The 25,200-nt window shown below is 42.3% G+C and overlaps 1 protein-coding gene across 2 annotated transcripts in view; it reads right to left on the bottom strand.

Moving 5' to 3' along the window:
* map1ab (microtubule-associated protein 1Ab) overlaps window positions 1-25,200 on the bottom strand; it is an 81,804-nt gene that overhangs the window by 3,045 nt on the left and 53,559 nt on the right. Inside the window, exons 3-7 of one of the 2 annotated variants that reach the window (XM_037765959.1) lie at window positions 14,708-14,790; window positions 13,800-13,937; window positions 8,629-12,933; window positions 1,395-8,571; window positions 327-559 (exon numbers count right to left, since the gene is read on the bottom strand). In XM_037765959.1, the coding sequence (XP_037621887.1) occupies window positions 327-559; window positions 1,395-8,571; window positions 8,629-12,933; window positions 13,800-13,937; window positions 14,708-14,790 (11,936 nt within the window). Of the gene's footprint in view, window positions 1-326; window positions 560-1,394; window positions 12,934-13,799; window positions 13,938-14,707; window positions 14,791-25,200 lie in introns of both variants that reach the window. The other variant, XM_037765958.1, reaches the window with a different exon arrangement.

Genomic DNA, 25,200 nt, shown 5'->3' with positions numbered 1-25,200 from the left:
AAAAAAATGTCACAGTATAGCGTGTAAAAAAATTAAAAAAATTGTTCAACATACCATATGACATTTTTGCCTCTATTTCCAACATACTAAACTATGACTTTATTTTCAACAAACGTTAGTATGACTTTTTTTTTCGATTTTTTTGATATACTAAACTATTACTTTTCTTCAACATACTATTGTATAACTTTTTTATGACATTTTTCAACATAGGTCTTAAAAGGTATTCATTTTTAACTTCAGTATTCCTGCCTGTTTCCCTGTACATTGGTCTGTACTGCAGACAATAGAAATGAAGGCGTAGACAGACAGATGAAGGTAAATACCTGTAAATTGGAGCCCCACTGAGCTTTGCCCTCCAGCAGGGCATCCAGGACTCCACGGCTGGGCTCTCCGCTACCCGGGTCATTCCCGCTCACCACGTAGTACGAGGCTCGCACTCGCTTGAAGAATTCCTGGTCCACGTTCTTGGCACTGCAGTGGTTGGGCACATAGGCCAGGTCGACATAGACGGGTGGTCCAGCAGGTACAGCTGAGCTGGGTTTCTGGGAGTTGTTGCCTGCAGGTGAGTCAAGATATAAAACAACATTAGAGGGCAACAATAGTACACTGCCGTAGCAAAGACCTTTTTCCTCAACTGAACAAATAACATTCTTCTCACAAATTTATTAATACAAATGAAGTATTCTAAAATATGAGCACAATGTATCATTGTAACCTTTATAGAATAATGTCCGTCATGCACATTCATCATTCTAATGTGCTCCTGTTTTCTTTTCAAGTTATAATTGTTATGCTGTTTAATGTAAGGTACATAATTTTAACACCTGAATAGGCCTGCACAATTAATCAAATATTAATCGCGATCACAATTTTGGCTTCCCACAATTAAATGGACATGATCGACTGCGATTAAAATGCTCCGCTCATAGAAAACTCTGCTGCATAAATCAAGCGCTTCCTAAATTAACAGCGAGAGATGCACCGTCAATCAGCAGCCGACAAAAGCTTGCAAAAGATTTTTTATATTTACTTATGTTTATTATGTCTATGTCAGATTAGACGATTGAGAGTCATAAATTCTTGTTGTGACTTGGCCACGCAAAGACGCAACGGCGGTGGTGTTTTTTTACTCCGACACAACCTAGATTGAACATCCTACTGCGAGGTACGGCAGCAGTTGTGCTGGGAAGGTGTGGTTAAATGTGGCTAATGGCTGAAATTCAATTGGGTCTTAAGATCTACTTCTGAGTTCATTTTTATTGCCGAAAAGATCCAATATCAAGTATTTGATCATTATCTAAATTATGATTTTTCACTCAAGAAAAACAAATCCATGTTTTGTCTGATTTAACAGTAAATTCATGTAGCCGGATGTGAAGATGTTAACACACCTGAACTGCTCTTGACACCGTTGACCAAGCCCTTCCCCGGGTTGAGGATCTCACTCCTGGAGCCTTGATTCTCAGACATCTTGATCAGCCTGGAGCTCCGGTCTGCGTCCTTCCTCTTGAGGGAGGCGGACCGAGGTGAGGCGGAGTCCTTGGAGGTCTGCTTCACTGGAGTAGAGGACCTCTTCCTGACTTCACCCTTACGAGCCGGGGAGGCCGACTTGGGTTTGCCCTTTCTGAGGCCCTTGGTGTTCTTGTGCTCCTTTTTAAGTTTCTCTGTGCTGCTGTGGTCGTTGAGAAGAGCCTCAGGGTCTACCATGCACACATCCGGGTGTGGAGGGTGGGGATGAGGGTCCTTCATCGGGGTGGGAGGGGGGTCATGAGTCTTCTGAGCTGACCTCGGTGATGGAGGATGGTGACCGCCCCCACCGCCGGATAATTTGTCCACCGGCAGATGTTCAGCGTCTTCGTCAGAGTCCAGATTTCCTTCAGCCGTTATTGACGGACACTCCTCGGTTTCTGGAGGGACGTCAGAATCGGACTGTGAAGGCAACGACTCGCTCGCCGATGTCGGAGGCGTTTCCTCTCCAGCTAACGTCACAGCCAAACCAGATGACATGGCGCCGGGCAGCTGCTGTGGCGCCTGTCCAGCGTCTCCCGGGGAACTCTGAGTGTGTGGGCGCCTCTGCTTGTGTGACCTCCTTTTCACAGAGTGCTGCTCCTGATCGTCCTCATCCCCTTCCTGGGAGTGGTCACTGCGGCCGTCCTCTTCGCCCTCGCCCTCGTCACTGGAGAGCTGATGAGGGCTCGGGTTGATGAACGATGGCGAGAGCTCTCCTTTGCGATGTTTGTATTCGCAGGAGGAGAAGCCTGGATGGGAGGAAGAGGAGGAGGTGGCGCCGGTGTTCAAGTCAGAGGGACGATCAGCCCTTACCACTCCTTGACTAGATGTTTCTGTGCGATAGGTGTCTTTCGAGGAGGACATAGAGGTGCCGTGGACACTGCTCATCCATTCCATCGCTTCCATTGCTTCCTCATCCTCCTCATCATCATCACCATAACCTGGAGGAGGGGCACTTGGGCAGTCTTCAGGCCTCTGTAGTAGCTCCCAATCAGATATACTGCTCCTTCTCCTCCCCTCTAATCTCTCTGCTGGCTTCTCCAACAAGCTCTTCTCCTCTACTCTTTCTGCCTCTCCTTTCTTACCATCTTCGGCTTTTTCACACATCTTTGGATCAGCTGTTGCTTTCTTCTCCTCCGCGCTGTCTTTGCTCGACTTTTCATCCGGTTTCTTTTCCTCTATTTTCTGCTTGTCTTCACTGTCTTTAGCAGTCTTTTCCTTTGCATCTTCTTTCAAAGGTGCAACAGCTCCGATTGACTTTTCCTCTTCTACCTCCGATGTTTTCTCCTTTTTCTCTTTATCCTCCTCCGTTTTGGACACGTCTGTAGTGGCACATGTGGTTTTGCTAGCTCCACTATCACCCAGTGAAGTAAGCGAGGCGGTTTGTTGAGTTGTTTCCATCACCACATCAGGTTTAGACACAACAGCAGTAGAGGTGACGGTGACGGTCTTCGTCTCCGTGGACTGTGTGGTACTTCCTACCACGTACGACTCCGTTATTGATGAAAAACTCTCCTGTTGCTCAGCCACGATTTTTTGACATCCAATACGACATGGTATGGCGCTGTCCTCCATTTCAAGTGTAACAGGCTCCTCGTCTTCCGATGACTCTTGGGACGCCTTGTCAGAGGAGTCAGCCCTTTGGAGGGGAGAGACATCGAAGCGAGCCTCTAGTGTGGATAAACTCTCTGACACCTGTATTGGTTCGACGCTTTGTGAAGATGGTGCTGCGGAGGACGTTGTCATCCTAGTTTCTAGCATGTAAAAACTATCAGTGCTTGACTTTGTTTCAGGCTTTGCAGAACCGCTTTGATCCTCAGTCTGTTTGGCAGTGGAGACTGGAGATGATGGTTTGGTCTCATCGAACTGGCTGGGTAGAGACATTTTTGTCGCAGGTTTCGTCGTCACCTCCATGTACTCGTCTCTCTGAAACCCTCCAAAGTAAGAGCTTGTAGACTCTGTCGTGAACGACGGCTCCTCTTTGGCTAGAGGAACTGCAGAGCTCGATATCGTTGTGAAGGTTTTGTCTCCAAACTGTTGGCTCAAAGGGGCAGAAGTTGAGGCTGAGGACGAGTAACTGTACGATGTGGAGGAGTATGTTGAAGTAGAGTATGTTAAGGTGGTGTATGTGCAGGGTGATGAGGCAGTTTCATGTCTTGGGGTGAAATCTAGGGTCTGCCTCTCATCTAGACTTTCTTCTTGGACGTCTCTTTGGCTGTGATATTTATCATCGCTTAGCTTGGGTAGCTGGGAGGCATCTGAATATCCTCCAGATCTACTCTGTCCGATGTCGGCGTAGCTACCTCTTAGAGGAAGGGAGGGACTGGATGTAGTCCTGGACTCTGAAGGGTCAGGTGGCAAGTAGCTGCCCGTCAAGCTGCTTGCGGACATTGGTTGACAGGTTTCCTTTTCCAAAAAGCTTGGCGATAGAGACACTTTGTCGTCATCTCCTTGTTTTGACTGGAATAGATCATAAGAGAAATCCGTCGCCGATGACAACCTTCTCTTTGTGGATGGTTGAGGACATAAGAAGTTTTCGTCTGTGTCCTCTGATTTCTTTGTTTCGGGAAGTTTTGGAGCGTCTGATGTAGCGAAACCACTGTCGTCAATTCTGTGAGCACTTGGGTCCGGTGATGGAGCTGTTTCACCGACGTCTTCACTCCTTGTCTCAGGAAGTTTGGATGTGGTTGTAGCATCTTCTTTGAGAGGTTTTGTTCCAGGAGACGTTGTTTCTTTACTCACGTCCTGCTTGTCTGAAGCTGAAGCATCATCAGGTGTTGGTTTACAGACTGTTTCCTCTTTAAGGGAGCTTGATTCAGGAGACTTTTTATTCGAGTCCTCTACCTCTGCTGACGTAGCGCCATCACCAGAGCCACGTCTGCACGTTTCTTTTTCAGACTGCTCTCTGGCACCCTTTTCCATATCTACATCACTCAACTCCTCCTCTTCTTCCTCCTCCTCGTCCTCATCTTCGTCTTCATCATCATCATCAACATTGAAGTCCTCCCCTTCTACGAGTAACCTTTTATCTATCAGGCTCTCTTTTCCATCGGGAAAGTCTAACATGGATTTACAAGAGGCAGAGCTGCTAATCTGACTGTTGTCAGACGCCAAAACATTATCGTCTATTTCACGTCCTGAAAACGTGGCGGCAGACGCCGTCCTCGAGTCACTTGAGCTTTCTTCTTTCCCTAAAGGCGACACTTGTTGAGATAAAATGTCTTTTTCTGCAGGTGAATGCCGACCAGATGGAGATCCCTCTCTTTCATGATCAGAGGACGTCATTTTGTCTTTGAGCGACTCAGCAGATTTCTCTTTTTCTGTTGTTTCCTTTTCTGTGAATTCCCCAAAAGCTACGGGAGAAGCTGAAACTTGACCGAGATCCGATTGGCTCCATGACGGAGAGGGTGTCTCTTGTCTTGATGATGGTGATTGAACAGCAGCGCTGGTAGAGACCGTTTCACTTTGTCCTCCTGTTGCAGCCCCTTCCTTCATATCCTCTTTCTCCTTCTCTGATTTCTCAGGTTTATCCTCTTTGGGACTGAAGGAATAAGACTCAGCAGCCTGGGACATTTTGTTATCTTGCATGTCTACGGATGAAAAGCTCTTCTCAACATAAGGTGTATCTGGTCTTTCCTCTCGCTCACTCTCTTCCTCTTGGCCTTTCTCTCTGTCTTCATATCTAGGCGAGGCACTTTGACTGTGGTGGCTGCTTCTCTCGCTCTCGGTGAGGGACACCGGGCTGTAGTCGACTCTACTGAAGGACAGAGGCTCTTCTTTGTACTGATCGTCCAGGAGGAACATGGCTCCTCCGGCCTCTGTCTGGCTTGTTCTTCTGTTATCGTCGACGCCAATATCAGAGGCGTGATCGAAACCTAAAGACACCTCGCTTTCTTCTCTAGAGTCCAAGTCATGATCCTTTGGAATGGGCTTCTCATACGGATCGTACTTGGATGCACCGAAGGTTTGCTTTTCGTCTCCGGGGCTTCCACTGACGGTTTCCTTCTCTGGGGTCATTTTTGCAGTTACAACATCAGTGTGGCTGGCGTCCTCAGAGTCCAACGTAAAATATGAACAAGGCTGTGTTAATCCCGGAGAAGCCAAATCTCGCTCTCCTTCCATCTCCCTCTCTGCTTCCTTTCCTGGTTTCTCATCCGGCTTCGTCTTTTCTGCAGCGCTGACTCCCGACTCGCTCGTCGGTTTCTCTTGTTGTGTTGGTTCCTCCACGCTGGACTGGCTCTCGGTGCTCGAGAGCGTAGAGCTCCTGGCTTGACTGTCGGTGCTCGATACTGTTGACAACACAGGCTTTTTCTCAGTTGAGTCCGACCCTGGTTCTGCTTTAGCTGCCGGGATGTCAGAAGCTGTTTCTTGTTTGGGAATAGTCTCCTCCTTCGATGTGACGATATCAAAGGAGGGCTCTGGCTTGGCGAGTGGTGCAGCTGTGGTTTCTGTTTTCACAACATCTTCAAGTGAAAGTCTGGATTCTTCTTTGCAAGACTCTTCATCAATAGAGGGCTCCTGCATTGTGAGTGTCGGTATGATCACTGGAATCGGCTCCGATACTGGCGGTTTAGTTTGGTCAGCTGTCGGTGGTTTTGGGGATGAGGGCAGACCTGCAGACGAGATGTCATGTTCTGATTTTCTCGGTTCCACTGATAAAGGTCTGGAGCCTGCTCCTCCCATACAAATGTCCTCCTCCTCCTCTTCATCTTCCCGGTCTTCATCAGAGGACTGAACCACAAATGCGGGTTTGTAATCTGACTTGGACGCCGCTGCTGCTTCTCCTGGTTGTTTAATGTCCTTCTCTTGGAGCTCCTCTCTCTCCCATTTCTCCTCTTTGGTGTGGTCTGCATCGGAGGAGTCTTTCTCAGTTATCTCATCCGTCTTCTTGTCAGCAACATCCTTTTCTTTCACCATCTTTTCATCATCTTCCGGTTTTGCCTTCTCATCTTTGGCGTCATCAGTCTCATAGGTGTATTCTTTCTCTTGCTCTTTTTCCATTTTCTGCTCTTTGCTCAGTTCAGCAACATGAGTGTCGTCTTTTTCTTTCTCCATCTTCTCTTCTTGACTAACAACCACCGTTGTTTGTTTATCTTGCTCTTTTTTCTCCTCCTGGATGAGGCTGGGAGACACACAAATGTCATCTTTCACTGGTTTCAGGTCTTCACTTGAAGTGTCTTGTTGCAACTCTATTGATGTTGCGGCAAAAGTTTCCTTCTCTTTCTGATTTCCAGTGAGCTTATCAGAGGTTTCTTCATGTATATGTTTATCACTAACGCCACAAATGTCATCTTTTTTAGTTTTTTCTTCTTCCAAGGTCTGAGCCACGGGAAGATCTACATCTTTTTTATCGTCCATCTTAGATTCAGGCTCAAAAGGATAATCATCTGTCCCTTTTTTCACATCTTTGGCGCTGAATGTCTCCTGTTTTATGGATTCAGCTTCACGACCGTCCTGTTTGACTTCGATGGTTTCAACTTTAGATGTCTCTGTCGCGTCCTTGGGTTGCTCAACGCTGGAATCTGTTTCTTTCTCCTTTTTTGTGTCATCTTTTTCAGTTTCTTTATCCTTAATTTCCTCCAGAATCGGTTTGTGATCAGAGATATCAGCCTTCTCCTGCTCTTTGACCTCCTGCGTTTTTATCTGTTTGTCAGAAATGTCACTTTTTTCCACCTCTTTTTCATCCGTCATGTCTTTGACAGAAGCATCATCCTTCTGCTCCTTAACGGAGACAAAATCAGACTTTTCTTTCTCCATTTCATCCTCTTTTACTTTCATTTCTTTATCATCCTTTGGGCTTTCTTTTGCCTCCTCTTTGATGAGTTTTACATCAGATACAACATCTGTTATCTCTACCTTCTCCTCATCTGCTGGGGGTTTTACACCACCCGTATCTTTGCTTTCCTCCTCCTTGGTAGGTTTGCTATCAAAAAGTTCCTCCTTAATTATTACTGTGTCTTTTTCTTCCTTGATGGGTTTGATAGCAGCACTTTGATCTTGAAGTGACACTTCTTCCTCAGTGAAAGTTTCCTCCTTATCTACTGCTTTCTCTGTTTCTTCTATCGTTGATGTGATGGCACAAACATCTTTACTGATTTCTTTCTCCTTTTGCGTGGTGGGTTCAGCAACAACCTCGTCTGTGGATGTTTTAACAGCGGAAATATCTTCGCTCGTCTTTACATCCTCTTCCTCCATCTTGGCGGGTTTGACAGCAGAAGGGACATCTTTATCTTTATTTGCTTCCTGGCCTTTTTCCACCTCCACGACTGGTTTGACGGCATCATCAAGCGTCTCTTTTACTTCTAGCTTGGTTGATGCGGCAGATACATCATCATCTTTACATACTTTTACTTCCTCCATCTTGGTAAATTTGATGGCAGCAGCATCGTCTTTACTTTCCTCTTGTTCCTTTTCTTTTGGTTTAACAGCAGAAGTATCTTCCATAGTTGGTAGTTTATCTTTTTCCTCTGTCTTGGTAGGTTTTATAGCAGCAGTATCGTCTCTACTTATGTCTTCCTTCTTGTCTTCTTCTATAGTAGGTTTGAGGAAGCAAGTGTCATCCTTAGCCGTCGTTGCATCTTTTTCCTGCTCCTTGGAAAGTTTGGTGTCAGAAATATCATCTTTACTTGTCTCTTTTTCTTGCTCTGTGGTTGGTTTGGCAGCATCTTTACTCACTGTTGCATCCTTTTCCTCCGTCGTAGCGAGGCTAATGGGTGAGACAGCATCTTTACAAATCTCTTGCCCCTTTTCTTCTTTCATGGTAACAGTATCAACCTTACTAATCATTTCTTCTTCTTTGGTGAGTTTAGCAACAGTGATGTCACCCACTTCTTTCTCCTTTTCTGTCGAGGGCTTGGTAGCAGAAGCATCTATCTTTTCCATCTCTTTTTCCTCTTTCTTATCTTCAATCACTTTGATATCAGATGTTTCCGTCTCCTTTTTCATCTCATCTTTAGCAGGCTCAATAATTGGCATATCGTCTTTCTTTACCTCTTTCTCCATCTCGGATTTAACAGGCTCAATAATTGGCATATCGTCTTTCTTTACCTCTTTCTCCATCTCGGATTTAACAGGCTCAATAATTGGCATATCGTCTTTCTTTACCTCTTTCTCCATCTCGTCTTTAACAGGCTTGATATCTGCGACGTGGACCTTTTCCATCTCTTTCTCTTCAGTCTTTATAGGGCTAATAAAAGACATATCGCCCTTGTCTGTCTCTTTCTTCTCCTCCGCATCAGACACATCATCCTTTTTAAGCTCAGTACCTTTAACCTCACCTTTGGTTTTGAGGTCAAATTCATCATCTTTCTGCTTCTGCTCATCTTTGATTTGTTTGACCTCAGCAGCAACAATTTCAATCTCTGCTTCTTTTTTGATGTCAGGAGTGTGGTCCTTTTCAGGCTCTTTCTGTTCGTCTTCAATGGCTCTATCAGCAGTGGAAATGTCCTCTGTGATTTGCTCTTCTTTGATGGGTTTCATGTCAGAGGTGTCATCCTTTACTGCCTCTTTCTCTGCTTTCTCATCCGTGATGGACGTAACGGCACAAACGTCTTCCTGGATGACAGATTTCTGTTTTTGCTCATCCTTGATTTGTGGGACGTCAGTGGTGTCGGCCTGTTCCGCCTTGACGGTTTTAACAGCGGATTTATCATCATGATCATCATCTTTCTTATCATCATCATCGTCGTCCAGAAAACGACTCTCTGGAAATGTACCTGTTATCGGCGCTTTAGGTTCTTTCTCTGTGAGCCTGTCGTCAACCTCTTCATCACTTTGTCCAGATGACTGAACTTCTGTTAAAGACGCAGCAGCAGCAGGGATTGTTTGCTTGCCTTCATCTTTTGGCACAGACGAAGTGTCTTTTTCGGACTCCTTCATCACCGGGACCTCTTTTATGTCGTCCAAAGATGTTGAAACTTCTACTTCATGCTGATCTGCTTTCTGTTTGTCGACATCTTTTTGTGTCTCTGCTTCATCTTTCTTTTTAGTTTTGTCTTCAGTTGCTGCGACGACGTCGAGAAGCTCCTCCATATCAGGGAAGACCTTCATCTTGTCTTCCACTGGTGACTGACGAAGAGGAGAGTGAGCCGCACTCGGTGGTCCGGACTGCGGAGGGGAGGCCATTTTCACAGTGATATCATCCGGACTGAAGCAGCGCTCTTCACTCTCTGAAGTCACTGAGTCTGATCCGAAAGGTCTAGTAGGCACAACAGATGAAATATCTTTAGGTGCAACAGCATCTATATTTTCCTCTTCGACTGGTAGGTGGACTGGTTTGGTGTCTTGTATAGAAACTGAGCCGGCAAGCTTTTCAACATCTGTCTCTTTACCCTGTAATAACTGGGAAGAAGCATAGCCCTCTTGGAGTTTCTCAAGTGAAATGTCAACATTAGGAGTTTGGTCTTCTTCCTCCTCTTCTTCTTCCTCTTCCTCTTCATCGTGAGCTTTAGTTGGCATCTTCACTTCCGCTGGCATCTTCATTTCCACAACAGGAAGCTGTAAGTCATCAGACGGAGACTTGACCTGTTTGTCTTCCTCTAAAGAAGGTGGTGAAAGAGTTCCTGCAGAGAGCGGCTGCTCTTTGCCTTGACTGGCGTCAGGCGGAGTTGTAACGGGGCTTTTGGGCGGTTCCTCGGGCGCCGGGACAGATGCCACGGATTGGTCTTCGGCGATAGAAGTTGGGAAGGAGGACACTTTGTCATACTCTGTGATGGACGTTGCAGAGGACACGTGCTCCTCTTCTGCCAGAGGAGCGGTGATGATGTTGGTGAACACCGACACCTGCTCCTGCACGCCGGGGATGAAACCTTTCTCCGTCATAGCCGCGGCTTGCATCTCCCTCATGCCGTGAATGTTCACGAATGATCCGGTCTGATCTGGAACGGAGATGTCGTAGGCGCCGACGTCGTACTGAAGGTGCGGTATCCTCTCCTCAGCCTCCTCGTGAATCTCCTCGTCAGAGATGGTCTGCTCCGTCTCGGAGTAGCCGGGGATGGTCTCGTCTTGGATGTAGGAGATGGGTTCAGCTGCGGCGGCTCCTTGAGCTACTGAGGTTATGGGAGCTGTGGCCCCTCCGACATGCGACAGGTAGCCCTCCTCGTCCTCTTCTTCTTCAGCTGCAGTCAGAATTTCAGTGGTTTTCATTTCTTCTTCAGCTGCATGTTCAGGTTTGATCTCTTCATCTGCTATCACATCTAAGTCTTCCACCTCCTCCAGTTCGGCTTTCTCCACTGCCTCATCCTCCTCCTCCTCGGATGGAATCATTTGTAGCTCCTCTTTCATCACAACCTTAGCGAGGACAATTTCAGATTTCTCCATTTCTTCTAACTCGTGTTTCCTGTCAAGCCCGTCGTCCTTCGCCTCATCTTCCTCTTCGCCTATTCCCATATCTTCTTCCACCTCCTCTTCTGTTCTCTTTGCAGCAGCTGGGGCCTGTTCTTCCTCCTCTGCCTCGTCCTCATCCTGAGATGCTGCTCCTTCATCCTCAAACTTTTGAGCCTCTTCCATTTCTCTCGCTCGTGTCAACTCTTTGTCATCAACTTTTGCTTCTGGGGCCTCCTTTTCTGGAGACCTCGTGCCAGGTGGGACTTCAGATACGGTTTCTTGTGCTTCCTGCGTCTCTTGGCTTTGTGCCGTCGGCTCATAACTGTCTGGAGGCTCTGCTGATACAGCTACAACTTCGGCTTTTTTCATTTCTTCAAAATCCTTAGTGAGGTCTTCGGGGGTTGAGGAAACTGACGCGCCCTCAGCAGCTCCATTCTCTAGCGGTTCGGGTTGAATAGTTTCAGGTTTTGGCTCCTCTGGCTTCGGCTCAGCAGGTAAAGCCTTTGCTGCTTTGACTTTTCCAGTCTTTGCTTTACTTGACACTTTAGCTTTGTGTAACGTCTTTCTGACTTCTGGTGTAAACGGTTTCAGGTCAGGCTTTGTCATTTTCCTCAGCTCTGGTTTGGACGCGTCCTTCTTTTTGTCGTCTCTGGACTTAACATCTTTCTTTTCATCTTTTTTAGCGGAGTCATCTTTCTTAACTTTCTTGATCTCTTTCTTTTCCTTGTCCTTTTTCTCGTCCATTTTTGACACCCTTTCCTTCGGGTGCTTTTTCAAAGATTTCTCTTTCAGGAGTTTTTTCTTTTCTGGCATATCACTTTTAGATTTGATAGTTTTAGTGGGCTTTTTCTCCTCTTTTTTCTCCGATATATTGTCCTTGACAGAGTCGCTCTTCGCCTCTGTGGCGGCTGACACATCATCTTGTCCTTCGGTTTCTTTCTTCGAGGCCTTCGCGGTAGTCTTCGGGGACGACTTGAGACTCTCTTTGCTGTCTGTTCTTTGTTTTAACTTGGTTTGTTTTATAACAGAGGGAGGAGCTCCGGAGGCGATATCCTTTTGTGTGGCTACAGGATACCGCAAGAAGTCAAGGTGCTTTAATTTTTCCAGCCCCTCTAGGATCTTGTTTTGTGGTGCATTCCCAGGGAACAGCACTCTGATGATCTTTTCTGCAGGGTTGGCAGGAAGCCAGACGACTAAGGCTGTAACTGATGTCAGGTAGGGCACAGATATTTCTCCTTCTTTCCCGTTGGGCAGCACAATACCAGTCTTGGCCTTGCTGTTGCCGGCCCACTTCTGCATTAAAAACTGCATCTCTTTACTGTCTTTGACAGGGTTGAGAACATACATGTCTAACTTGCCCACTCCCATCTTGTGGAACAGAGTAATGGGCTCAATGGTGTTGCTGACCACTCGAAAGAGAGGCTCCGGTTTGATTCCTAGCTTGTTCAGGTACTGCAGAGTCAGGGAGGCCTCTTCGATGCTGCGTTTCACTTTGAGATTAGATTCTGGCATGCGGAGCTTCTCTGGCACGTTGAAGAAAACCACACCTAGTTCAGGAGAGATCATGTTCTTCATCCAGTCGCTATAGTTGGTGGAGTCTTGAGACTGATCCTCATCCTGCTCCGCTATCTTCCTCTGAAGCAGCCCGTTGACTCCTGGGAGATTGTCGGCGCCAATGTGTGTGAGTAGCATCGAGTCGATGCGGTCCAAGTGACGAACCAGCTTCCAGAAGCATGATTTCCGGTCAGAACCTCCGTCTACTAGGATGTTGAAGCCATTCACAGCGAAGAGAGCGGAGTCTCCTCGTCCGCCGGGGAAGATGTAGCAGCACGGCTTGGACAGCTTCAGGAAGCCTCCGGATGTGGGAGGCTCCAGGAGGTCGAAAGGCGAGGGGACGTCCACCGTCTCAGAGATGTACTCTGTGAACTCGGTGACGCCCTCCATCTTGGGAAGTACAGTCTCAGGGTTTAGTTTGTATTCCAGAAAGTCCTGCAGGGTCTGCTGCTGTCCTAGGGAGCTCCAGCCCACCTCCCCGCGGCAGGACACAGTGAGTGTAGCCTGCTGCTTGGGAGCTGTGGTGCCCAGCAATTCACTGACCTGCAGGAGGGACACACCCAGACACATTAGTCAGTGGTGAATGCATAAATGTGGTCGACTTGTGTTGCAAAGACATGCTGAAAAATATATATAAATGAATAAAATAGTCCAGTAGACAATCTTTGTATCAAGGGTATGTTTTAAATAGAACAAAAATATAAATTTAATTGTTATATGAGAAAGTTTTTTGTGTATTTCTGGCCAAATTAGGTTATTTTTGTCCACAGTGCCAATAAATACATCCTTAATATGTATCAAAGCATGTACCAATCCTTTCAAATTCACCTATTTTAAAACACTGAAACGCATTCATGAATGTACAGGATGCATTTTCAATTAGGGCTGGGCAATAATTCAATATGATAATTTACTGTCTTTCAATGGAATCATATATATTATATATATAAAATCATATATTGAGATATCGTGATACACAATAACGTTGTCTAAATTGATAATAACAAGCACATAAAACTAAAATGTATTTGTAGTCACGTGTGTAGCTGGAAATATTTATAATATTTATAATAAAAATAAAATGTATTATTTTAAAAATAATATATAAATATTAATATTTTATTTATTTATTTTTTCTCTTTGATTTCACCTGAAACTGTTGTGTTTATTTTGCACCAAAATTATTAATAAAATGAGAAAAAACTGAAAATAGGGTTTATCATGTGGTCATTTCATATACACTATGTTTTTATTGAATAAGAATATCATAAGATATCGTGATATATATTATATATATTGTTATAGAGACATGAAATGACCTACATCAGGTTGAAGATTTTGGCCATATCGCCCCGCCCTAATTTCATCAGATTGTTGCTAAGTGCTAGAGGACAGTAGATGTGACTCACCCCAGGATCAGCAAAGACACGTGAAAAGGTCTGGTAGGTGAAAACCCCAGTTTGGAGAAGAAGGCCACCGTGATCTGAGCTCTGTCCACTCAAGACCAGAAGCTTGTGTCCTGCTGAGTCTGTGACTAGAGACTGGATCTGGGACAGGAAGAGGAAGAGGGAGGGAGGGAGGGAGACGGAGGACGGTTAAAGGAGAGACAACATTTCCAAGATACAAGGAGAAATGTCTGCAGCACTTTAACTGTGTCAAGGTTAACAATGTTTGGCCATGAATTCTCTGCAAAAAAAAAACACAGAAAGATCTAAGAGACACAAATGTCACTAGTCTTTTTATTATTCTATGTCCTTAACAAATGTGAAGGAGGCGATTACCTGGGCCTCTAATCACAATACTACACAATACTGACTGACGTGTCCTTAGAGACTACGGTCAAAAACTGTCAAGCAAAGTGAATGTCTGGTTCATTTATAAATTAGTTTTCTTTGATTAGATAGAACCTGATTTAAATCCTAGTTTTGCCTATTTTAGACTGTATTTTACTCTGGCAAATTTGTAAAAAAAAATTAAAAATAGTAAATTAAACACATTCCCCAAAGCAAGCCGAACAATTATTTTTGTCTTTATTCTTATTATTTAGTATTTTTATTTATCGCAGATATACTGGTATTGATGTATAGACAGCACTGACATATTTATTTTTTAAAAGATATCAGTGCTTGGTCAAATATTTCTTAAGTCAACCGCAATACATTTGTCGATAAGAGTATTAAATACTTGACAAATCTCCCTTTAAGGTACATTTTGAACAGATGAAAATTATGTGATTAATTTGCAATTAATCAACATTAACTATAGACAATCACTCGATTAATCGTTATTAAATATTTGAATCGATTGACAAACCCACCTCTATTACAACGGTGTCTTCTGAAGGGTTGACAAGGACCACGGTCTCTAGGACATCACTTCTGTGGTGGAGAGTTCTTTGTCCTGAAGGAGAAGATTGGAAACATTATGTTAGTACAATAGCCTAAGATTAAGATTCAACTCTGTCGAGGCCTGGTGAAGGTTGGACGAGGTGAACGAGATGACGCTCAGCTGTCCTGGTTGAAGACATCCAGCTGGACGACATCCAGACCTCTTTGAGTGGAGGAGATTTGCTATGCTGCATTCTGCATCGTATGTGGGGCAGTCACTGTATAGAGAGAGGCAACCTATTCCTGCATCAACGCAAGAACAAAAGCTGGAATAGGAAATAGGTCACTGATGTCCGTTGGGTGAAGTTTGAAATATTTTAAAAAGCCATGAGAACAACACACACTAAGTTGAGACCAATATTTGCCCTTGATATTAGGTATATAAAAATGTAGGCAATTAAAATATCATGCTTCTCAGGACACAGATAGGAATATATGCACTTTGTAATTTATCCCTGATTGAAAAGGGTTCTGATTTTTAAATTGCAAGCCAGAAATATTAACGACTTGGTGATTAAAAACACTAATGCACGGAAATCCGCACACAAAAACAAAGAAAATATCACAAAATGCACTTCATTGTTGAGCACATTTCCATACATCCTCATGCATATTCAACATAATTATGCATCAGCACTTAATTCCACTCAGGGGTGATGTTAAGCTTTTAATTCCCCTTTGTTTCAGCACAGATGCAAGCTCTAATATTAGAGCGGTCTAATAATAGTGTGACTCCACCATCCACCGGGATCTTCAATGCGTCCCCTGAGTTTGCGGTGCTTCGCCATCTCTTTTAGGATCTGGGCTGTCAACATGTGTTTTTCCATGAAAAACCTGTGATGTAAATCATTCTCAGCCTCAGATACTGCGGTGTTAGAGACATTATCAACAGTTCAGATGCATGAGAGTTTGAATGAAATTGATAAGAAAAGTAATTTCATACATTAAAGAAACAACTCAGCTCCGATATCAAGAAGGTAATCAGTGCAGTACTTTAAAGTCTAGACCATGTGTGAGTCAGAAGCACTCAATAAAGTAGCTGTTATATTACTGATGATAAGCACAGCCGTATTATCTGCTTTCAGCTCATGATTGTATTTTATGCTTTCTTATTCTTCAGAGAACTAAATGGTATTAACATTATAACAGTGATGAAAAACATGAGCTGAATTCAGTCGTTTTATATTCAACCACAATTTCCTTCTTATCTAGCAAATAGCGGTCCGTGACTTTTTCATATGAACAAATGTCAGAAAGGAGTTTTTTTTCTCCTCTCTAAATTCAGATCATGAAAACTTTTACTCTGCTCTTCTGGTGGCTCTTTTTATGGAAACTAACCTTTAGCAAAAGTTGCATTTCACATTCCCAGCAACAACAACAACAACAGTGGTTTACATAGAACCAAAAATGTTATCTATATATTCATCTTGAGCTGGTTATTATTATTCTATTGTAACAGTCTTTTCTCAGGTCTCCCCATATAAGCTCTTAGACAACTACAGCCTGTTTATTACACGGCAGGTTTTATTTCACAACAATGACCGCTGTACATTATCCCTTACATAAAATGCAGCTGACTTTTAACAAAAGACTACAGTCATGCTGAATGCGGTCTGCTATAAAGAAATAACAGACTGTAGAACGCCATAATTGACCAATTAGAATTGAGTATTCAACAAAGCCGTGTAAAAAAAGTACACGAAATAACCTGTCCGACGATCTCACGCATTGTCCAAATCAGACATTGTCGGTTTAATCTAATTGAATCTTTATTTTGGGACCATTTGCTTGTATTCTTTACTCTATCTATTCTGTTTTTATTTAATTTTTGTTTGTAATTTAACTTTATTTTATTCTTTTTAAAATCATATGCAAATTGCAAATTTGTGGGACTAATAAAGGATTATCTTATCTCTCTTTTATCATACTGTTATGTATTTTTTATACTGCCTTGTGTTCCTATAATATCTTATAGCATTTTGAATAAGGCTGTCCTCGACCAAAGAAATTCATAGTCGACTAACACTCAATATGATTTTGGCGACTAATCTATTAGTTGATTTAATCGACAGATCTGTGAAACTGAGTTTCTCGACAAAGAATCACACAAAAGCACCTCTTTAAATCTTGTGTTTACCAGAGATGTGCTCACAAGTTTCTTGGAAATAAGTCATTAAGCATGAAAAGCTTTCTTAATCTTATCTTAATCGACTAAGATTCACTATTGATTAATTTTTTTGCTTTAACTTTGTAGTTACTTTCTAAATATCTGCAGTTCTTCTTTCATCTTATCCTGTTTAAAATCTTCAATGCGACCTGTGAAGCACTTTGAATTGCTGCTGCGTACGACAGGTGCTACAGTATATAAATAAAATCACCTTGGCTTGTGGGGATGAGCAGCAGTAACCACGGCTGAACAGACAATAAGAAGAATGACACAATAAATCAGAAACAGAAGGTCAAAGATAACGGTACCGCCACAGTAAAAAACACTTTGTTCCACAGATGTTAAAAACAAAGACATGAACTCTGCAGACAAAAAGTCAAGCACAATAAAAGTAGAAATCCCATCACTTCATAACATTCAGAGAGCATCACTGGAGCAAATGAGAGGATGTGGCTCCCTCTGTTGATGTTACCATAGCAACACACTGATGGCCATATGTTTTTTTTCTCCTGCAGACACACTGCAGTTACCTTCACTAATGTGACACAGAAAACAATGATATTTTTACTCAGCTGACCGCTGCATGGAGCGAGTGAGGAGAGGAGATTGAAGGATTTTGTCGATGGACGGAGAGCGATGATACCCGTGTCACTGATCAAATAAACATGCTGGTGTTGCAGTCAGGAGGAGTTCTAACACTTCAGCAGATCTGCCCACAGACGCGTCCGCTTTCACAGCACGATGACTAAGCTCAGCTGCGAGGGTGAGCGATGATTTGCAAGTTTTTTTGCTTTGATACTTCTAACGCCGACCAGAGCAACACACAACAGCTGAGGCAACCTCGTCGATGCAGACACCGGAGACGCCAGCATCAAGGTATGAGTTTGTAAATCCACTTTCAGAAGAATGAAGCCCGGAGAGACGGAGTGTCCCTTTGACCTCCTGATGTGCTTTCCTCAGGTGAAACGGAGGAGAAGAGGCTGCATTAGCTGCTGTTGATGGCTGCCTGTTCGCTGACACTGCAGACTGGTACAACGTGATACTACAACAACAAAGACACTCTAAGTCGCTCTGAAAATCGCTGCCGTTTCCCCCCTCGGGGGGGTCAGACAGCATTAACAGAGCAGAGCGTCTGAGAGGACTGTCACTGCTCAGATCAGGTTCATTTCACCCCCGAACACAGCTAATGGACGGGAATCTGTGGAGGTGACATTGGTGCACAAAGACTTTAAAAGGTCCTGTAAGACTCAGATTTCGGGATTTTGTTTTCAAATGGCGTATAAACCAGAATAAGGCCACTGACAGAATTTTATTTATCAATTATGCTATTTTTGTGAAATAATTAACTGATTAGCTGGTCGCCAGACAATTAATCAGCAACTATTATGATAATCAATTAATCTTTTAAAGCTGAAGTAGGTCAGATTGGAGCAAATATGATTAAAAAAAGTTATTTTTATAATACGGTCGCTATATGGTGACAGTAGTACATGAAACAGGTAACCTGAAAAAAATCATGTACCTCTGTGTCCTCCGGTGCTCCAAACAGCATCTACAAGATTTCAAAGACCGGAGGAAAACAAGCAGTAAGAGCTGATCTGCTGTCCATCTGCTGTCTATGAGAGCCGGCTGTCAATCACTCGCGAACTCCAACCAAACGGTCAAACTAGGCAGCGCTGATCAAATATGAATCAATATTATGTTACGTTAATGCCTATTTCTCTCCTCAGATGTTCTCAGAATCATCTTGTAGTGCACGGTTTAGCTGTAAGAATAGAAAGTTTGTGACGCCGCCGCCATTGTGAAATCTGGTGAAGAAACGCCAAATTCTGGTCACATGACCGGAGCACAGCCAATAGGAACGCTCTCTCAATGAAATGACCTGTGATTGGTCAAAGTCTCCCGTCACGGGCTAGATTTTCTAAAGCCTGAAAACAGAGCCATGAGGAGGAGCAGAAGTCTAGTTATCTCTCAGAACACTTGAATTACAATATGCTGAAAGGTTATTATGGAATTTTTGCCCAATGATGCCAAAAATATATACTGCCTACTGCCACGTTAATATTTAATTGAATTATGATTAATGTGAAAAGGCTCTACGGAGTATTACAGACTGTTTTGGTTCACTTTCATCGCTCTCCTCAACTTCGTTTCTGTAACAAAAGCTCTGATAAACACGACGTGTCCACCACCAAACGACAGACTGGCACAATTAAGAGACTAGCTCGTGAACATAGTTCGTACATTTAGCAGCTATAGAGCCAAATATTTTCCTCAAGAGTTGTTGGAGACCAAGAACACTGACTTACATTCATCAGGTGGACACAAACACGACTCCATAATAAATAAAATGATAATGTTGCTCCGTAACTGCTGAATGTGTAACACGTTCGCCATAACAACAAGTCAATGTTGTGTTTACTGCTTTAAGTATGATTTTAGCATTAATATTATAATTTATATGTTAAGTAATAGGAGTTATTATTCATTTGTGTCAGCCTGATTTTAACACATACCGATGCAACATATTTCTCTGGATATTTGTTACAGTAAGTAACACAAATACAGGCTGTAATAAAAACACACACCCACATCTGACAATGACCCAACTTCTTTTTAACAGTAAATAACTCTGTCGTCTTTGCCCAAAAGTGATATCTAGTTATCTCTCAGAAAACTTGAATTACAATTTGCTGAAAGGTTACTATGGAATTTTTGCCCAATGATGCCAAAAATATATACTGACTACTGCGACTTTAAGGTTGAAAAAAGGTAAAAAAAAAATCTTTGTTTCTAAGCTGATACTGATGGTACAGGGTTTTCACCCCAACAGAAGTGACATTTAATCTTAGCATTTAATTAGTTTGTGCAACATGATCTACATCCTCCTTGGACGTGTGTCTGTTTTGACCTGCACTTCTAATAAAGACCTTCTTATTATCGCTGCTGCAGAGACAGACGGGTGTTTCTATGAGAATATCAGACAGTCTGTTGAGAATAGTCTGTACTGAGAGACAACAGGACGTGTAAACTGAGAAGTCAACAGAGGATTTTTAGATGTTTGTATTCAAGTGAAGGTAAAGACGCTGAGTTAGTCATCGCTCCTCCTGAGGAGAAATTAAATGTAAACATTTTTATTTTATGACTTTTGGGCAAAGACGACAGAGTTATATACTATTAAAAAAAAGTTGTGTCATTGTCAGATGTGGGTGTGTTGTTTTATCACAGTCTGTATTTGTGTTACTTACTATAACAAATATCCTAAGAAATATGTTGTGTCGGTATGTGTTAAAATCAGGCTGCAGTTTGACACAAATGAATAACAACAACAAAAAAATTACATGACTTTAAAATCTATGACGATATCTAGTCTCATGTCTTGACCTAGATCAATAATATATTGATACAATATTGATCTAAATCTCTAGTCTCATATCTAGATCAATACTATATTGATATATTGCCCAGCCCTAGTGGGTGATATATTCTAAAGAGCCTGCATGTGACATAGGAAGGGGAGCCAAATCTGACATGGCTTGTTGAATCACATGTTTTCTGATCTAGACAGCCCACAAAAAACTGACTGAGTGAGTTGTCTTATTTCACAGTTTGTGGGTCGGTAGGAACTCCAGATATCCAAAAATGTATGAGCACAAGCACTGAAAAAGTGAGTTTTTCATGATATGCCCCCTTTAAAAAATTCAAATCTAAAGTTATTGGGTTTTTTTTAAGTGAAAGGTCGCAAGAAAATGATCTTAAAAAAAGAAGAAAAAAGATAAAATCAACAAAAGGCTCTAACATATCATGTATAACTACTTTATTCAACATCACCACACTATTTAAAAAAAGCATATCTACATTTTAATAACCATCTTTGTGTGGCAATGACGGATGTCACATTTACATAAAAGCTTTGGTTTCTTACAAAACATGATAAATGTGCTCAGCCTGAAGAAAGACGTCAAATGGAGAAGACTGATGGTTTTTTCGATGACTTGAGTCAAGGTGGGAATCGACTTATCTCTGCAGTGCGTCAGACACGCCTTGATTAAACACATCTCCACCTCCTACAGTCCACACAACACCACGTCAGCCTTTTTCTGTCTGTATCCTCACGGCTCGCACAAATTAAAACAATTGTATTCACCTTTTTTTTTAAGAAAAATAAAGCTCCTTAAAACTATTAACAATACGAGGCATATTTCAATAAGCTTTACTGCAGCAGAACAGTGCATATAACACAGTCAAAGCCACAGTTCAGTAACACAAAGACAACCGTGTGATATTCATGACAAACATCCATCATCATGCCAGTCTTTTAACCCTATAAATTGTATTAAATAACAAGGCTTTTACTGGAAATTACAACTCAATAATGTGAGTCAGCCTAGAGGTACCTCATTGCACCCACGGAGATACAAACAGTTTGAAGCTAAAGCCTCCTCAGGCAGGCCGGCATCTGTTCCTCAGCTTAAATGTGTTTGTTTAAACAGTCCTTTTGAAGAGTGCGATGTTCAGCCAAGTTGCCCTCATCTATTCATCCCCGTGGCTTTCCTTCACTGGCATCCCAGACAGAGACGGAGCATCATCCTTTCACACAAAGTGACTTTAAGCCAAAAGGCATTCAGAGAATCATATGAAAATGTTCACACTGACTGATAATTTCTAACTTGCACCATTTTTAAAATACTTCTCATCTCTGGCTCCCTGCTTTCTTTGTCAGCTGAAGCAATCTCACACTAAGTACTCTTAAATTCTTCTTATCATATCTTCTCTAGCTCAGTAATATGCTGGTGATTTTCCATATCAAAGCTGTGCATCTCATTAGCATGTCATTGTGACACATTTCTGCAGTTCACCGAGTCCACAACTAAAAAAACTCCTCCTGCAACTAGACTCGTGTCGTCGAGTGTCAGAGCTTTGAAGCTTTGCTTCTTTGTTTTAAAAAGCATCCGGCCTAGAGAGCTAAAAATAGAAATCTTCTTCCCTAATTAAGGAATAAATGTAAGAGTTTAACAATTCATCCACTAAACCTTTTTCAGGGTTTAGCCAGTTTTGATAGCAATTAGAGCCTAATCAATGATGCAATGTTAATAACTCCTTCCCTGGGCGCTTCACAGCAGCCCACTGCTCCTACGGATGGGTTAAATACAGAGGTCACATTTCAGTAAAGCTGCGGCCGCAAGCCACCTTCGACCCGAGCCTTTCCAAGCCAACCTACAGCTGGTCGCGGCGCACCGCCCTGTATGCGGGACTCCCCAGCCGACCATGTGTCGCTCACACCATCCAGCTGGCTGTTAACAAGAGTCTTTTGGCACAGAGAAGTACTCGTATCGGTACTCGTATCGGTACTCATATCAGTACTCGGTATCGGCGAGCACCCAAATGTAAGCACTTGTACTCAGTCTGAAAAAAAGTGGTATCGGTGCATCCCTAAAAAGTATATAATAATAATAATAATAATAATTATTATTATTATTAGCGAGTGGGATATTTACTGATGTATTTTATATCGTAGAACAAAACGTTAAAATCTCTTCAGCTTGTGTTAACCACTGACCTTATTTCAGACATCTAACTAAAGACCCGTTGACTTCCAGACGAGGGAACAGGAAGTGCTAAAATGCTAACTCATTCCTGTTTTTCAGGACTCATTCCTGCACCACTCTACGTCACCAGCCTGACTTTTAATGTGTCATGTTCATTTATAGATTTTAGATCTCTATTTATGATGCACGACATGCCGTGATCATGTCGTAACCTCAACTTGACCCGTTTCTTTGGCCTGATAAAAAAATATATATTTATAAATTCAGTCCAAAGAAACACTGAGTAATGTTTAATCCAGCCGGGACATCTGTGTGAACTAAATCACACATCTGCATGATTTTCTTGATAAAAATAACTCGTGGCAGAGTGGACGCTGGATGTCACGGTGCCCCGCTTCTGTCGGTTGACTTAAGGATCTCAGAGGGTGAACTCTTCACTCCCTCTCGGTCTCCGCTCATAACAGCGAGGCCCAGAGGAAGGAAGGTCATTTGTCAGACAGAGCTCAGTGCTTCTGCTCATTCCGGCTCTTCCTCAGCTGACCTGCTTGATATAAATATCCACGTCTGAACTCCCAAAACGAGAACGCTCTGTTTTAAAGGCGACCAAAACGGAGCACTGATCGACCGAGGCCCAGCCACTGCACTGCTCCACATAGCATGTTCCACATTCACAGTGGCAAGTGGGATGGTGAGAGGGTTCAAGGAATTCGAAGACAACATGTAAAACATTCAGAGCAGTAGCTGCTTCTCGGGAGACGGACTCTAACACAGTTTAGTACGCAGATGAGGTAATATTCTGCTAAAATTCAGTTAAGGAAGTTGTAATAATATTTAAAGTGGAGAACAAACTTTAAACTCAACAGATGATCAGTGTTTCACGGCTTAGTGTCAGAAAGATGCCACAGTGCATCATAAAGTACTGAAAATGGTTCAGTACCAGGGACAGCTCCTCTTTCAAATGTAAAAGTCATAATTCTGATGTAATATTAGACAGACAGCCAACAACCTGGTCTAAATATAGAACCAATGAGCCTGATGATGGATGGTGTTATGCTATGAAAGCCACTCACGTCAGCACACACACACACACACACACACACACACACACACACACACACACACAAACAAACAAGGTCAAAGCATTTAATGTTGTTATAATGCTAATTTCCAGCCTACAGTGCAAAGCAAAGGTTACAGCTAAGATGATTAGTTCATTAGTGAAAAACGGGGGTTGGTATACTTTGCTTAGCCAGACGTTTCCTCCAAGGCGACACATCGGTATTATCTCGGGATATAAGACATAAAGCACAATTTATCAAAATGGCCTCAACTGCTGGCAACAGATGCATCGCTATGACATGAAACAATGATGACCCACCTTCCTGTGGTTCAAAGAAATAGCCTCATATATATACATATCTATATATCTATATCTATATTTATATCTATATCTATATCTATAGATATAGATATATCTATAGATATAGATATATGTATATACATATCTATATATATATATATACACATCTATATATAAATCTATATAGATATAGATATAGATATATCTATATCTATATCTATATATATATATAAATTGGAGCAACTTAAGCCAATATTTGGTAAATATGTCATATTAATGATGGCAGAAAACAGCCACACACTTGATGCGGGGAGTGAATTTGAGATATTGGATATAAACTTGTGTTTTATAAGTATATACATTATATTTTCTTTTTTTCAATTACACATTATTATAATTTTTTTTATGAATTTGTTTTTAATATAGTTTATGAACTCAATCTATTTATTACTATTATCATTCTTATTATTATTTTTATTTTATTTCTGGTTGGGAGGGAGAATTTTTCTAACTTTATTATACCCTTACAATCCTGTTTATTGATACTTTTAAGAAAGATAATTTGGGGGAAAAAATTAAATTGAATTTGATAATCGACTAATCATTTGATGTAAAGATTTTCTTGTTTTTTCTCAGAATTATTTAATCGTAAAATCATACGTTTGGCTCTTTGAATGCCAATTCGGCCTCAAGTAACTTTGACATTATTTTTTATAGAATAAAACCAATTAATGAATCAACAAATAAAATGTATTCTTGACCTAAGGGAACAGTTTATATTAAAAAAAAAATCTAAACTCAAGCTACAAAGAGCGGATGACGAGCATCAGACACCGCTAACTCGACAAGGACAACCAGGAGCGTCCCTGTGGGGCCTCCCTTACGTGGCTGAGCCGTTGTGACATCCAGCGAGAGTGTTCATGTCTCGATAGATTTGGCGCTTACCAGAAAACATTTCACACCTTAAGATCTCTGCTGGTTCACTCTAAAGACAAGACAACCGATTAAGGGAAGCCTGGAGTAACACATAACAACACTGTGTCAGTGAGGAGTCAGAAGACGGCCAGAGAAAGATCAAGGAGGACGTTCACATCCTACGTCAAAGACAGGTTTATCTAGCAGGACCTTGACGTGGGTCATGTAATGACACCTGACACGCCTGCTGCATTTACTGATCGAGACCACCAGATGCGAGAGCTCTGAAAGCTGGCAAGTGAACCTTTGAGCTTTGATTATTTATCTATGTACTGTATTTCTATAAATTCACTGAAATTAAAATGAAAGTGATTCTTATTTGCAGCCCTATTGCTGTAACGCTGGCCTTGTTTTCTGTTAAATGAATTTAAG

Source organism: Sebastes umbrosus, chromosome 4 (genome assembly GCF_015220745.1).
Source record: "Sebastes umbrosus isolate fSebUmb1 chromosome 4, fSebUmb1.pri, whole genome shotgun sequence".
In the NCBI taxonomy this organism is placed as follows: domain Eukaryota; kingdom Metazoa; phylum Chordata; class Actinopteri; order Perciformes; family Sebastidae; genus Sebastes; species Sebastes umbrosus.
The sequence above is the reverse complement of the archived record's forward strand: the minus strand, read 5'-3'. Positions and strand labels throughout refer to the sequence as shown.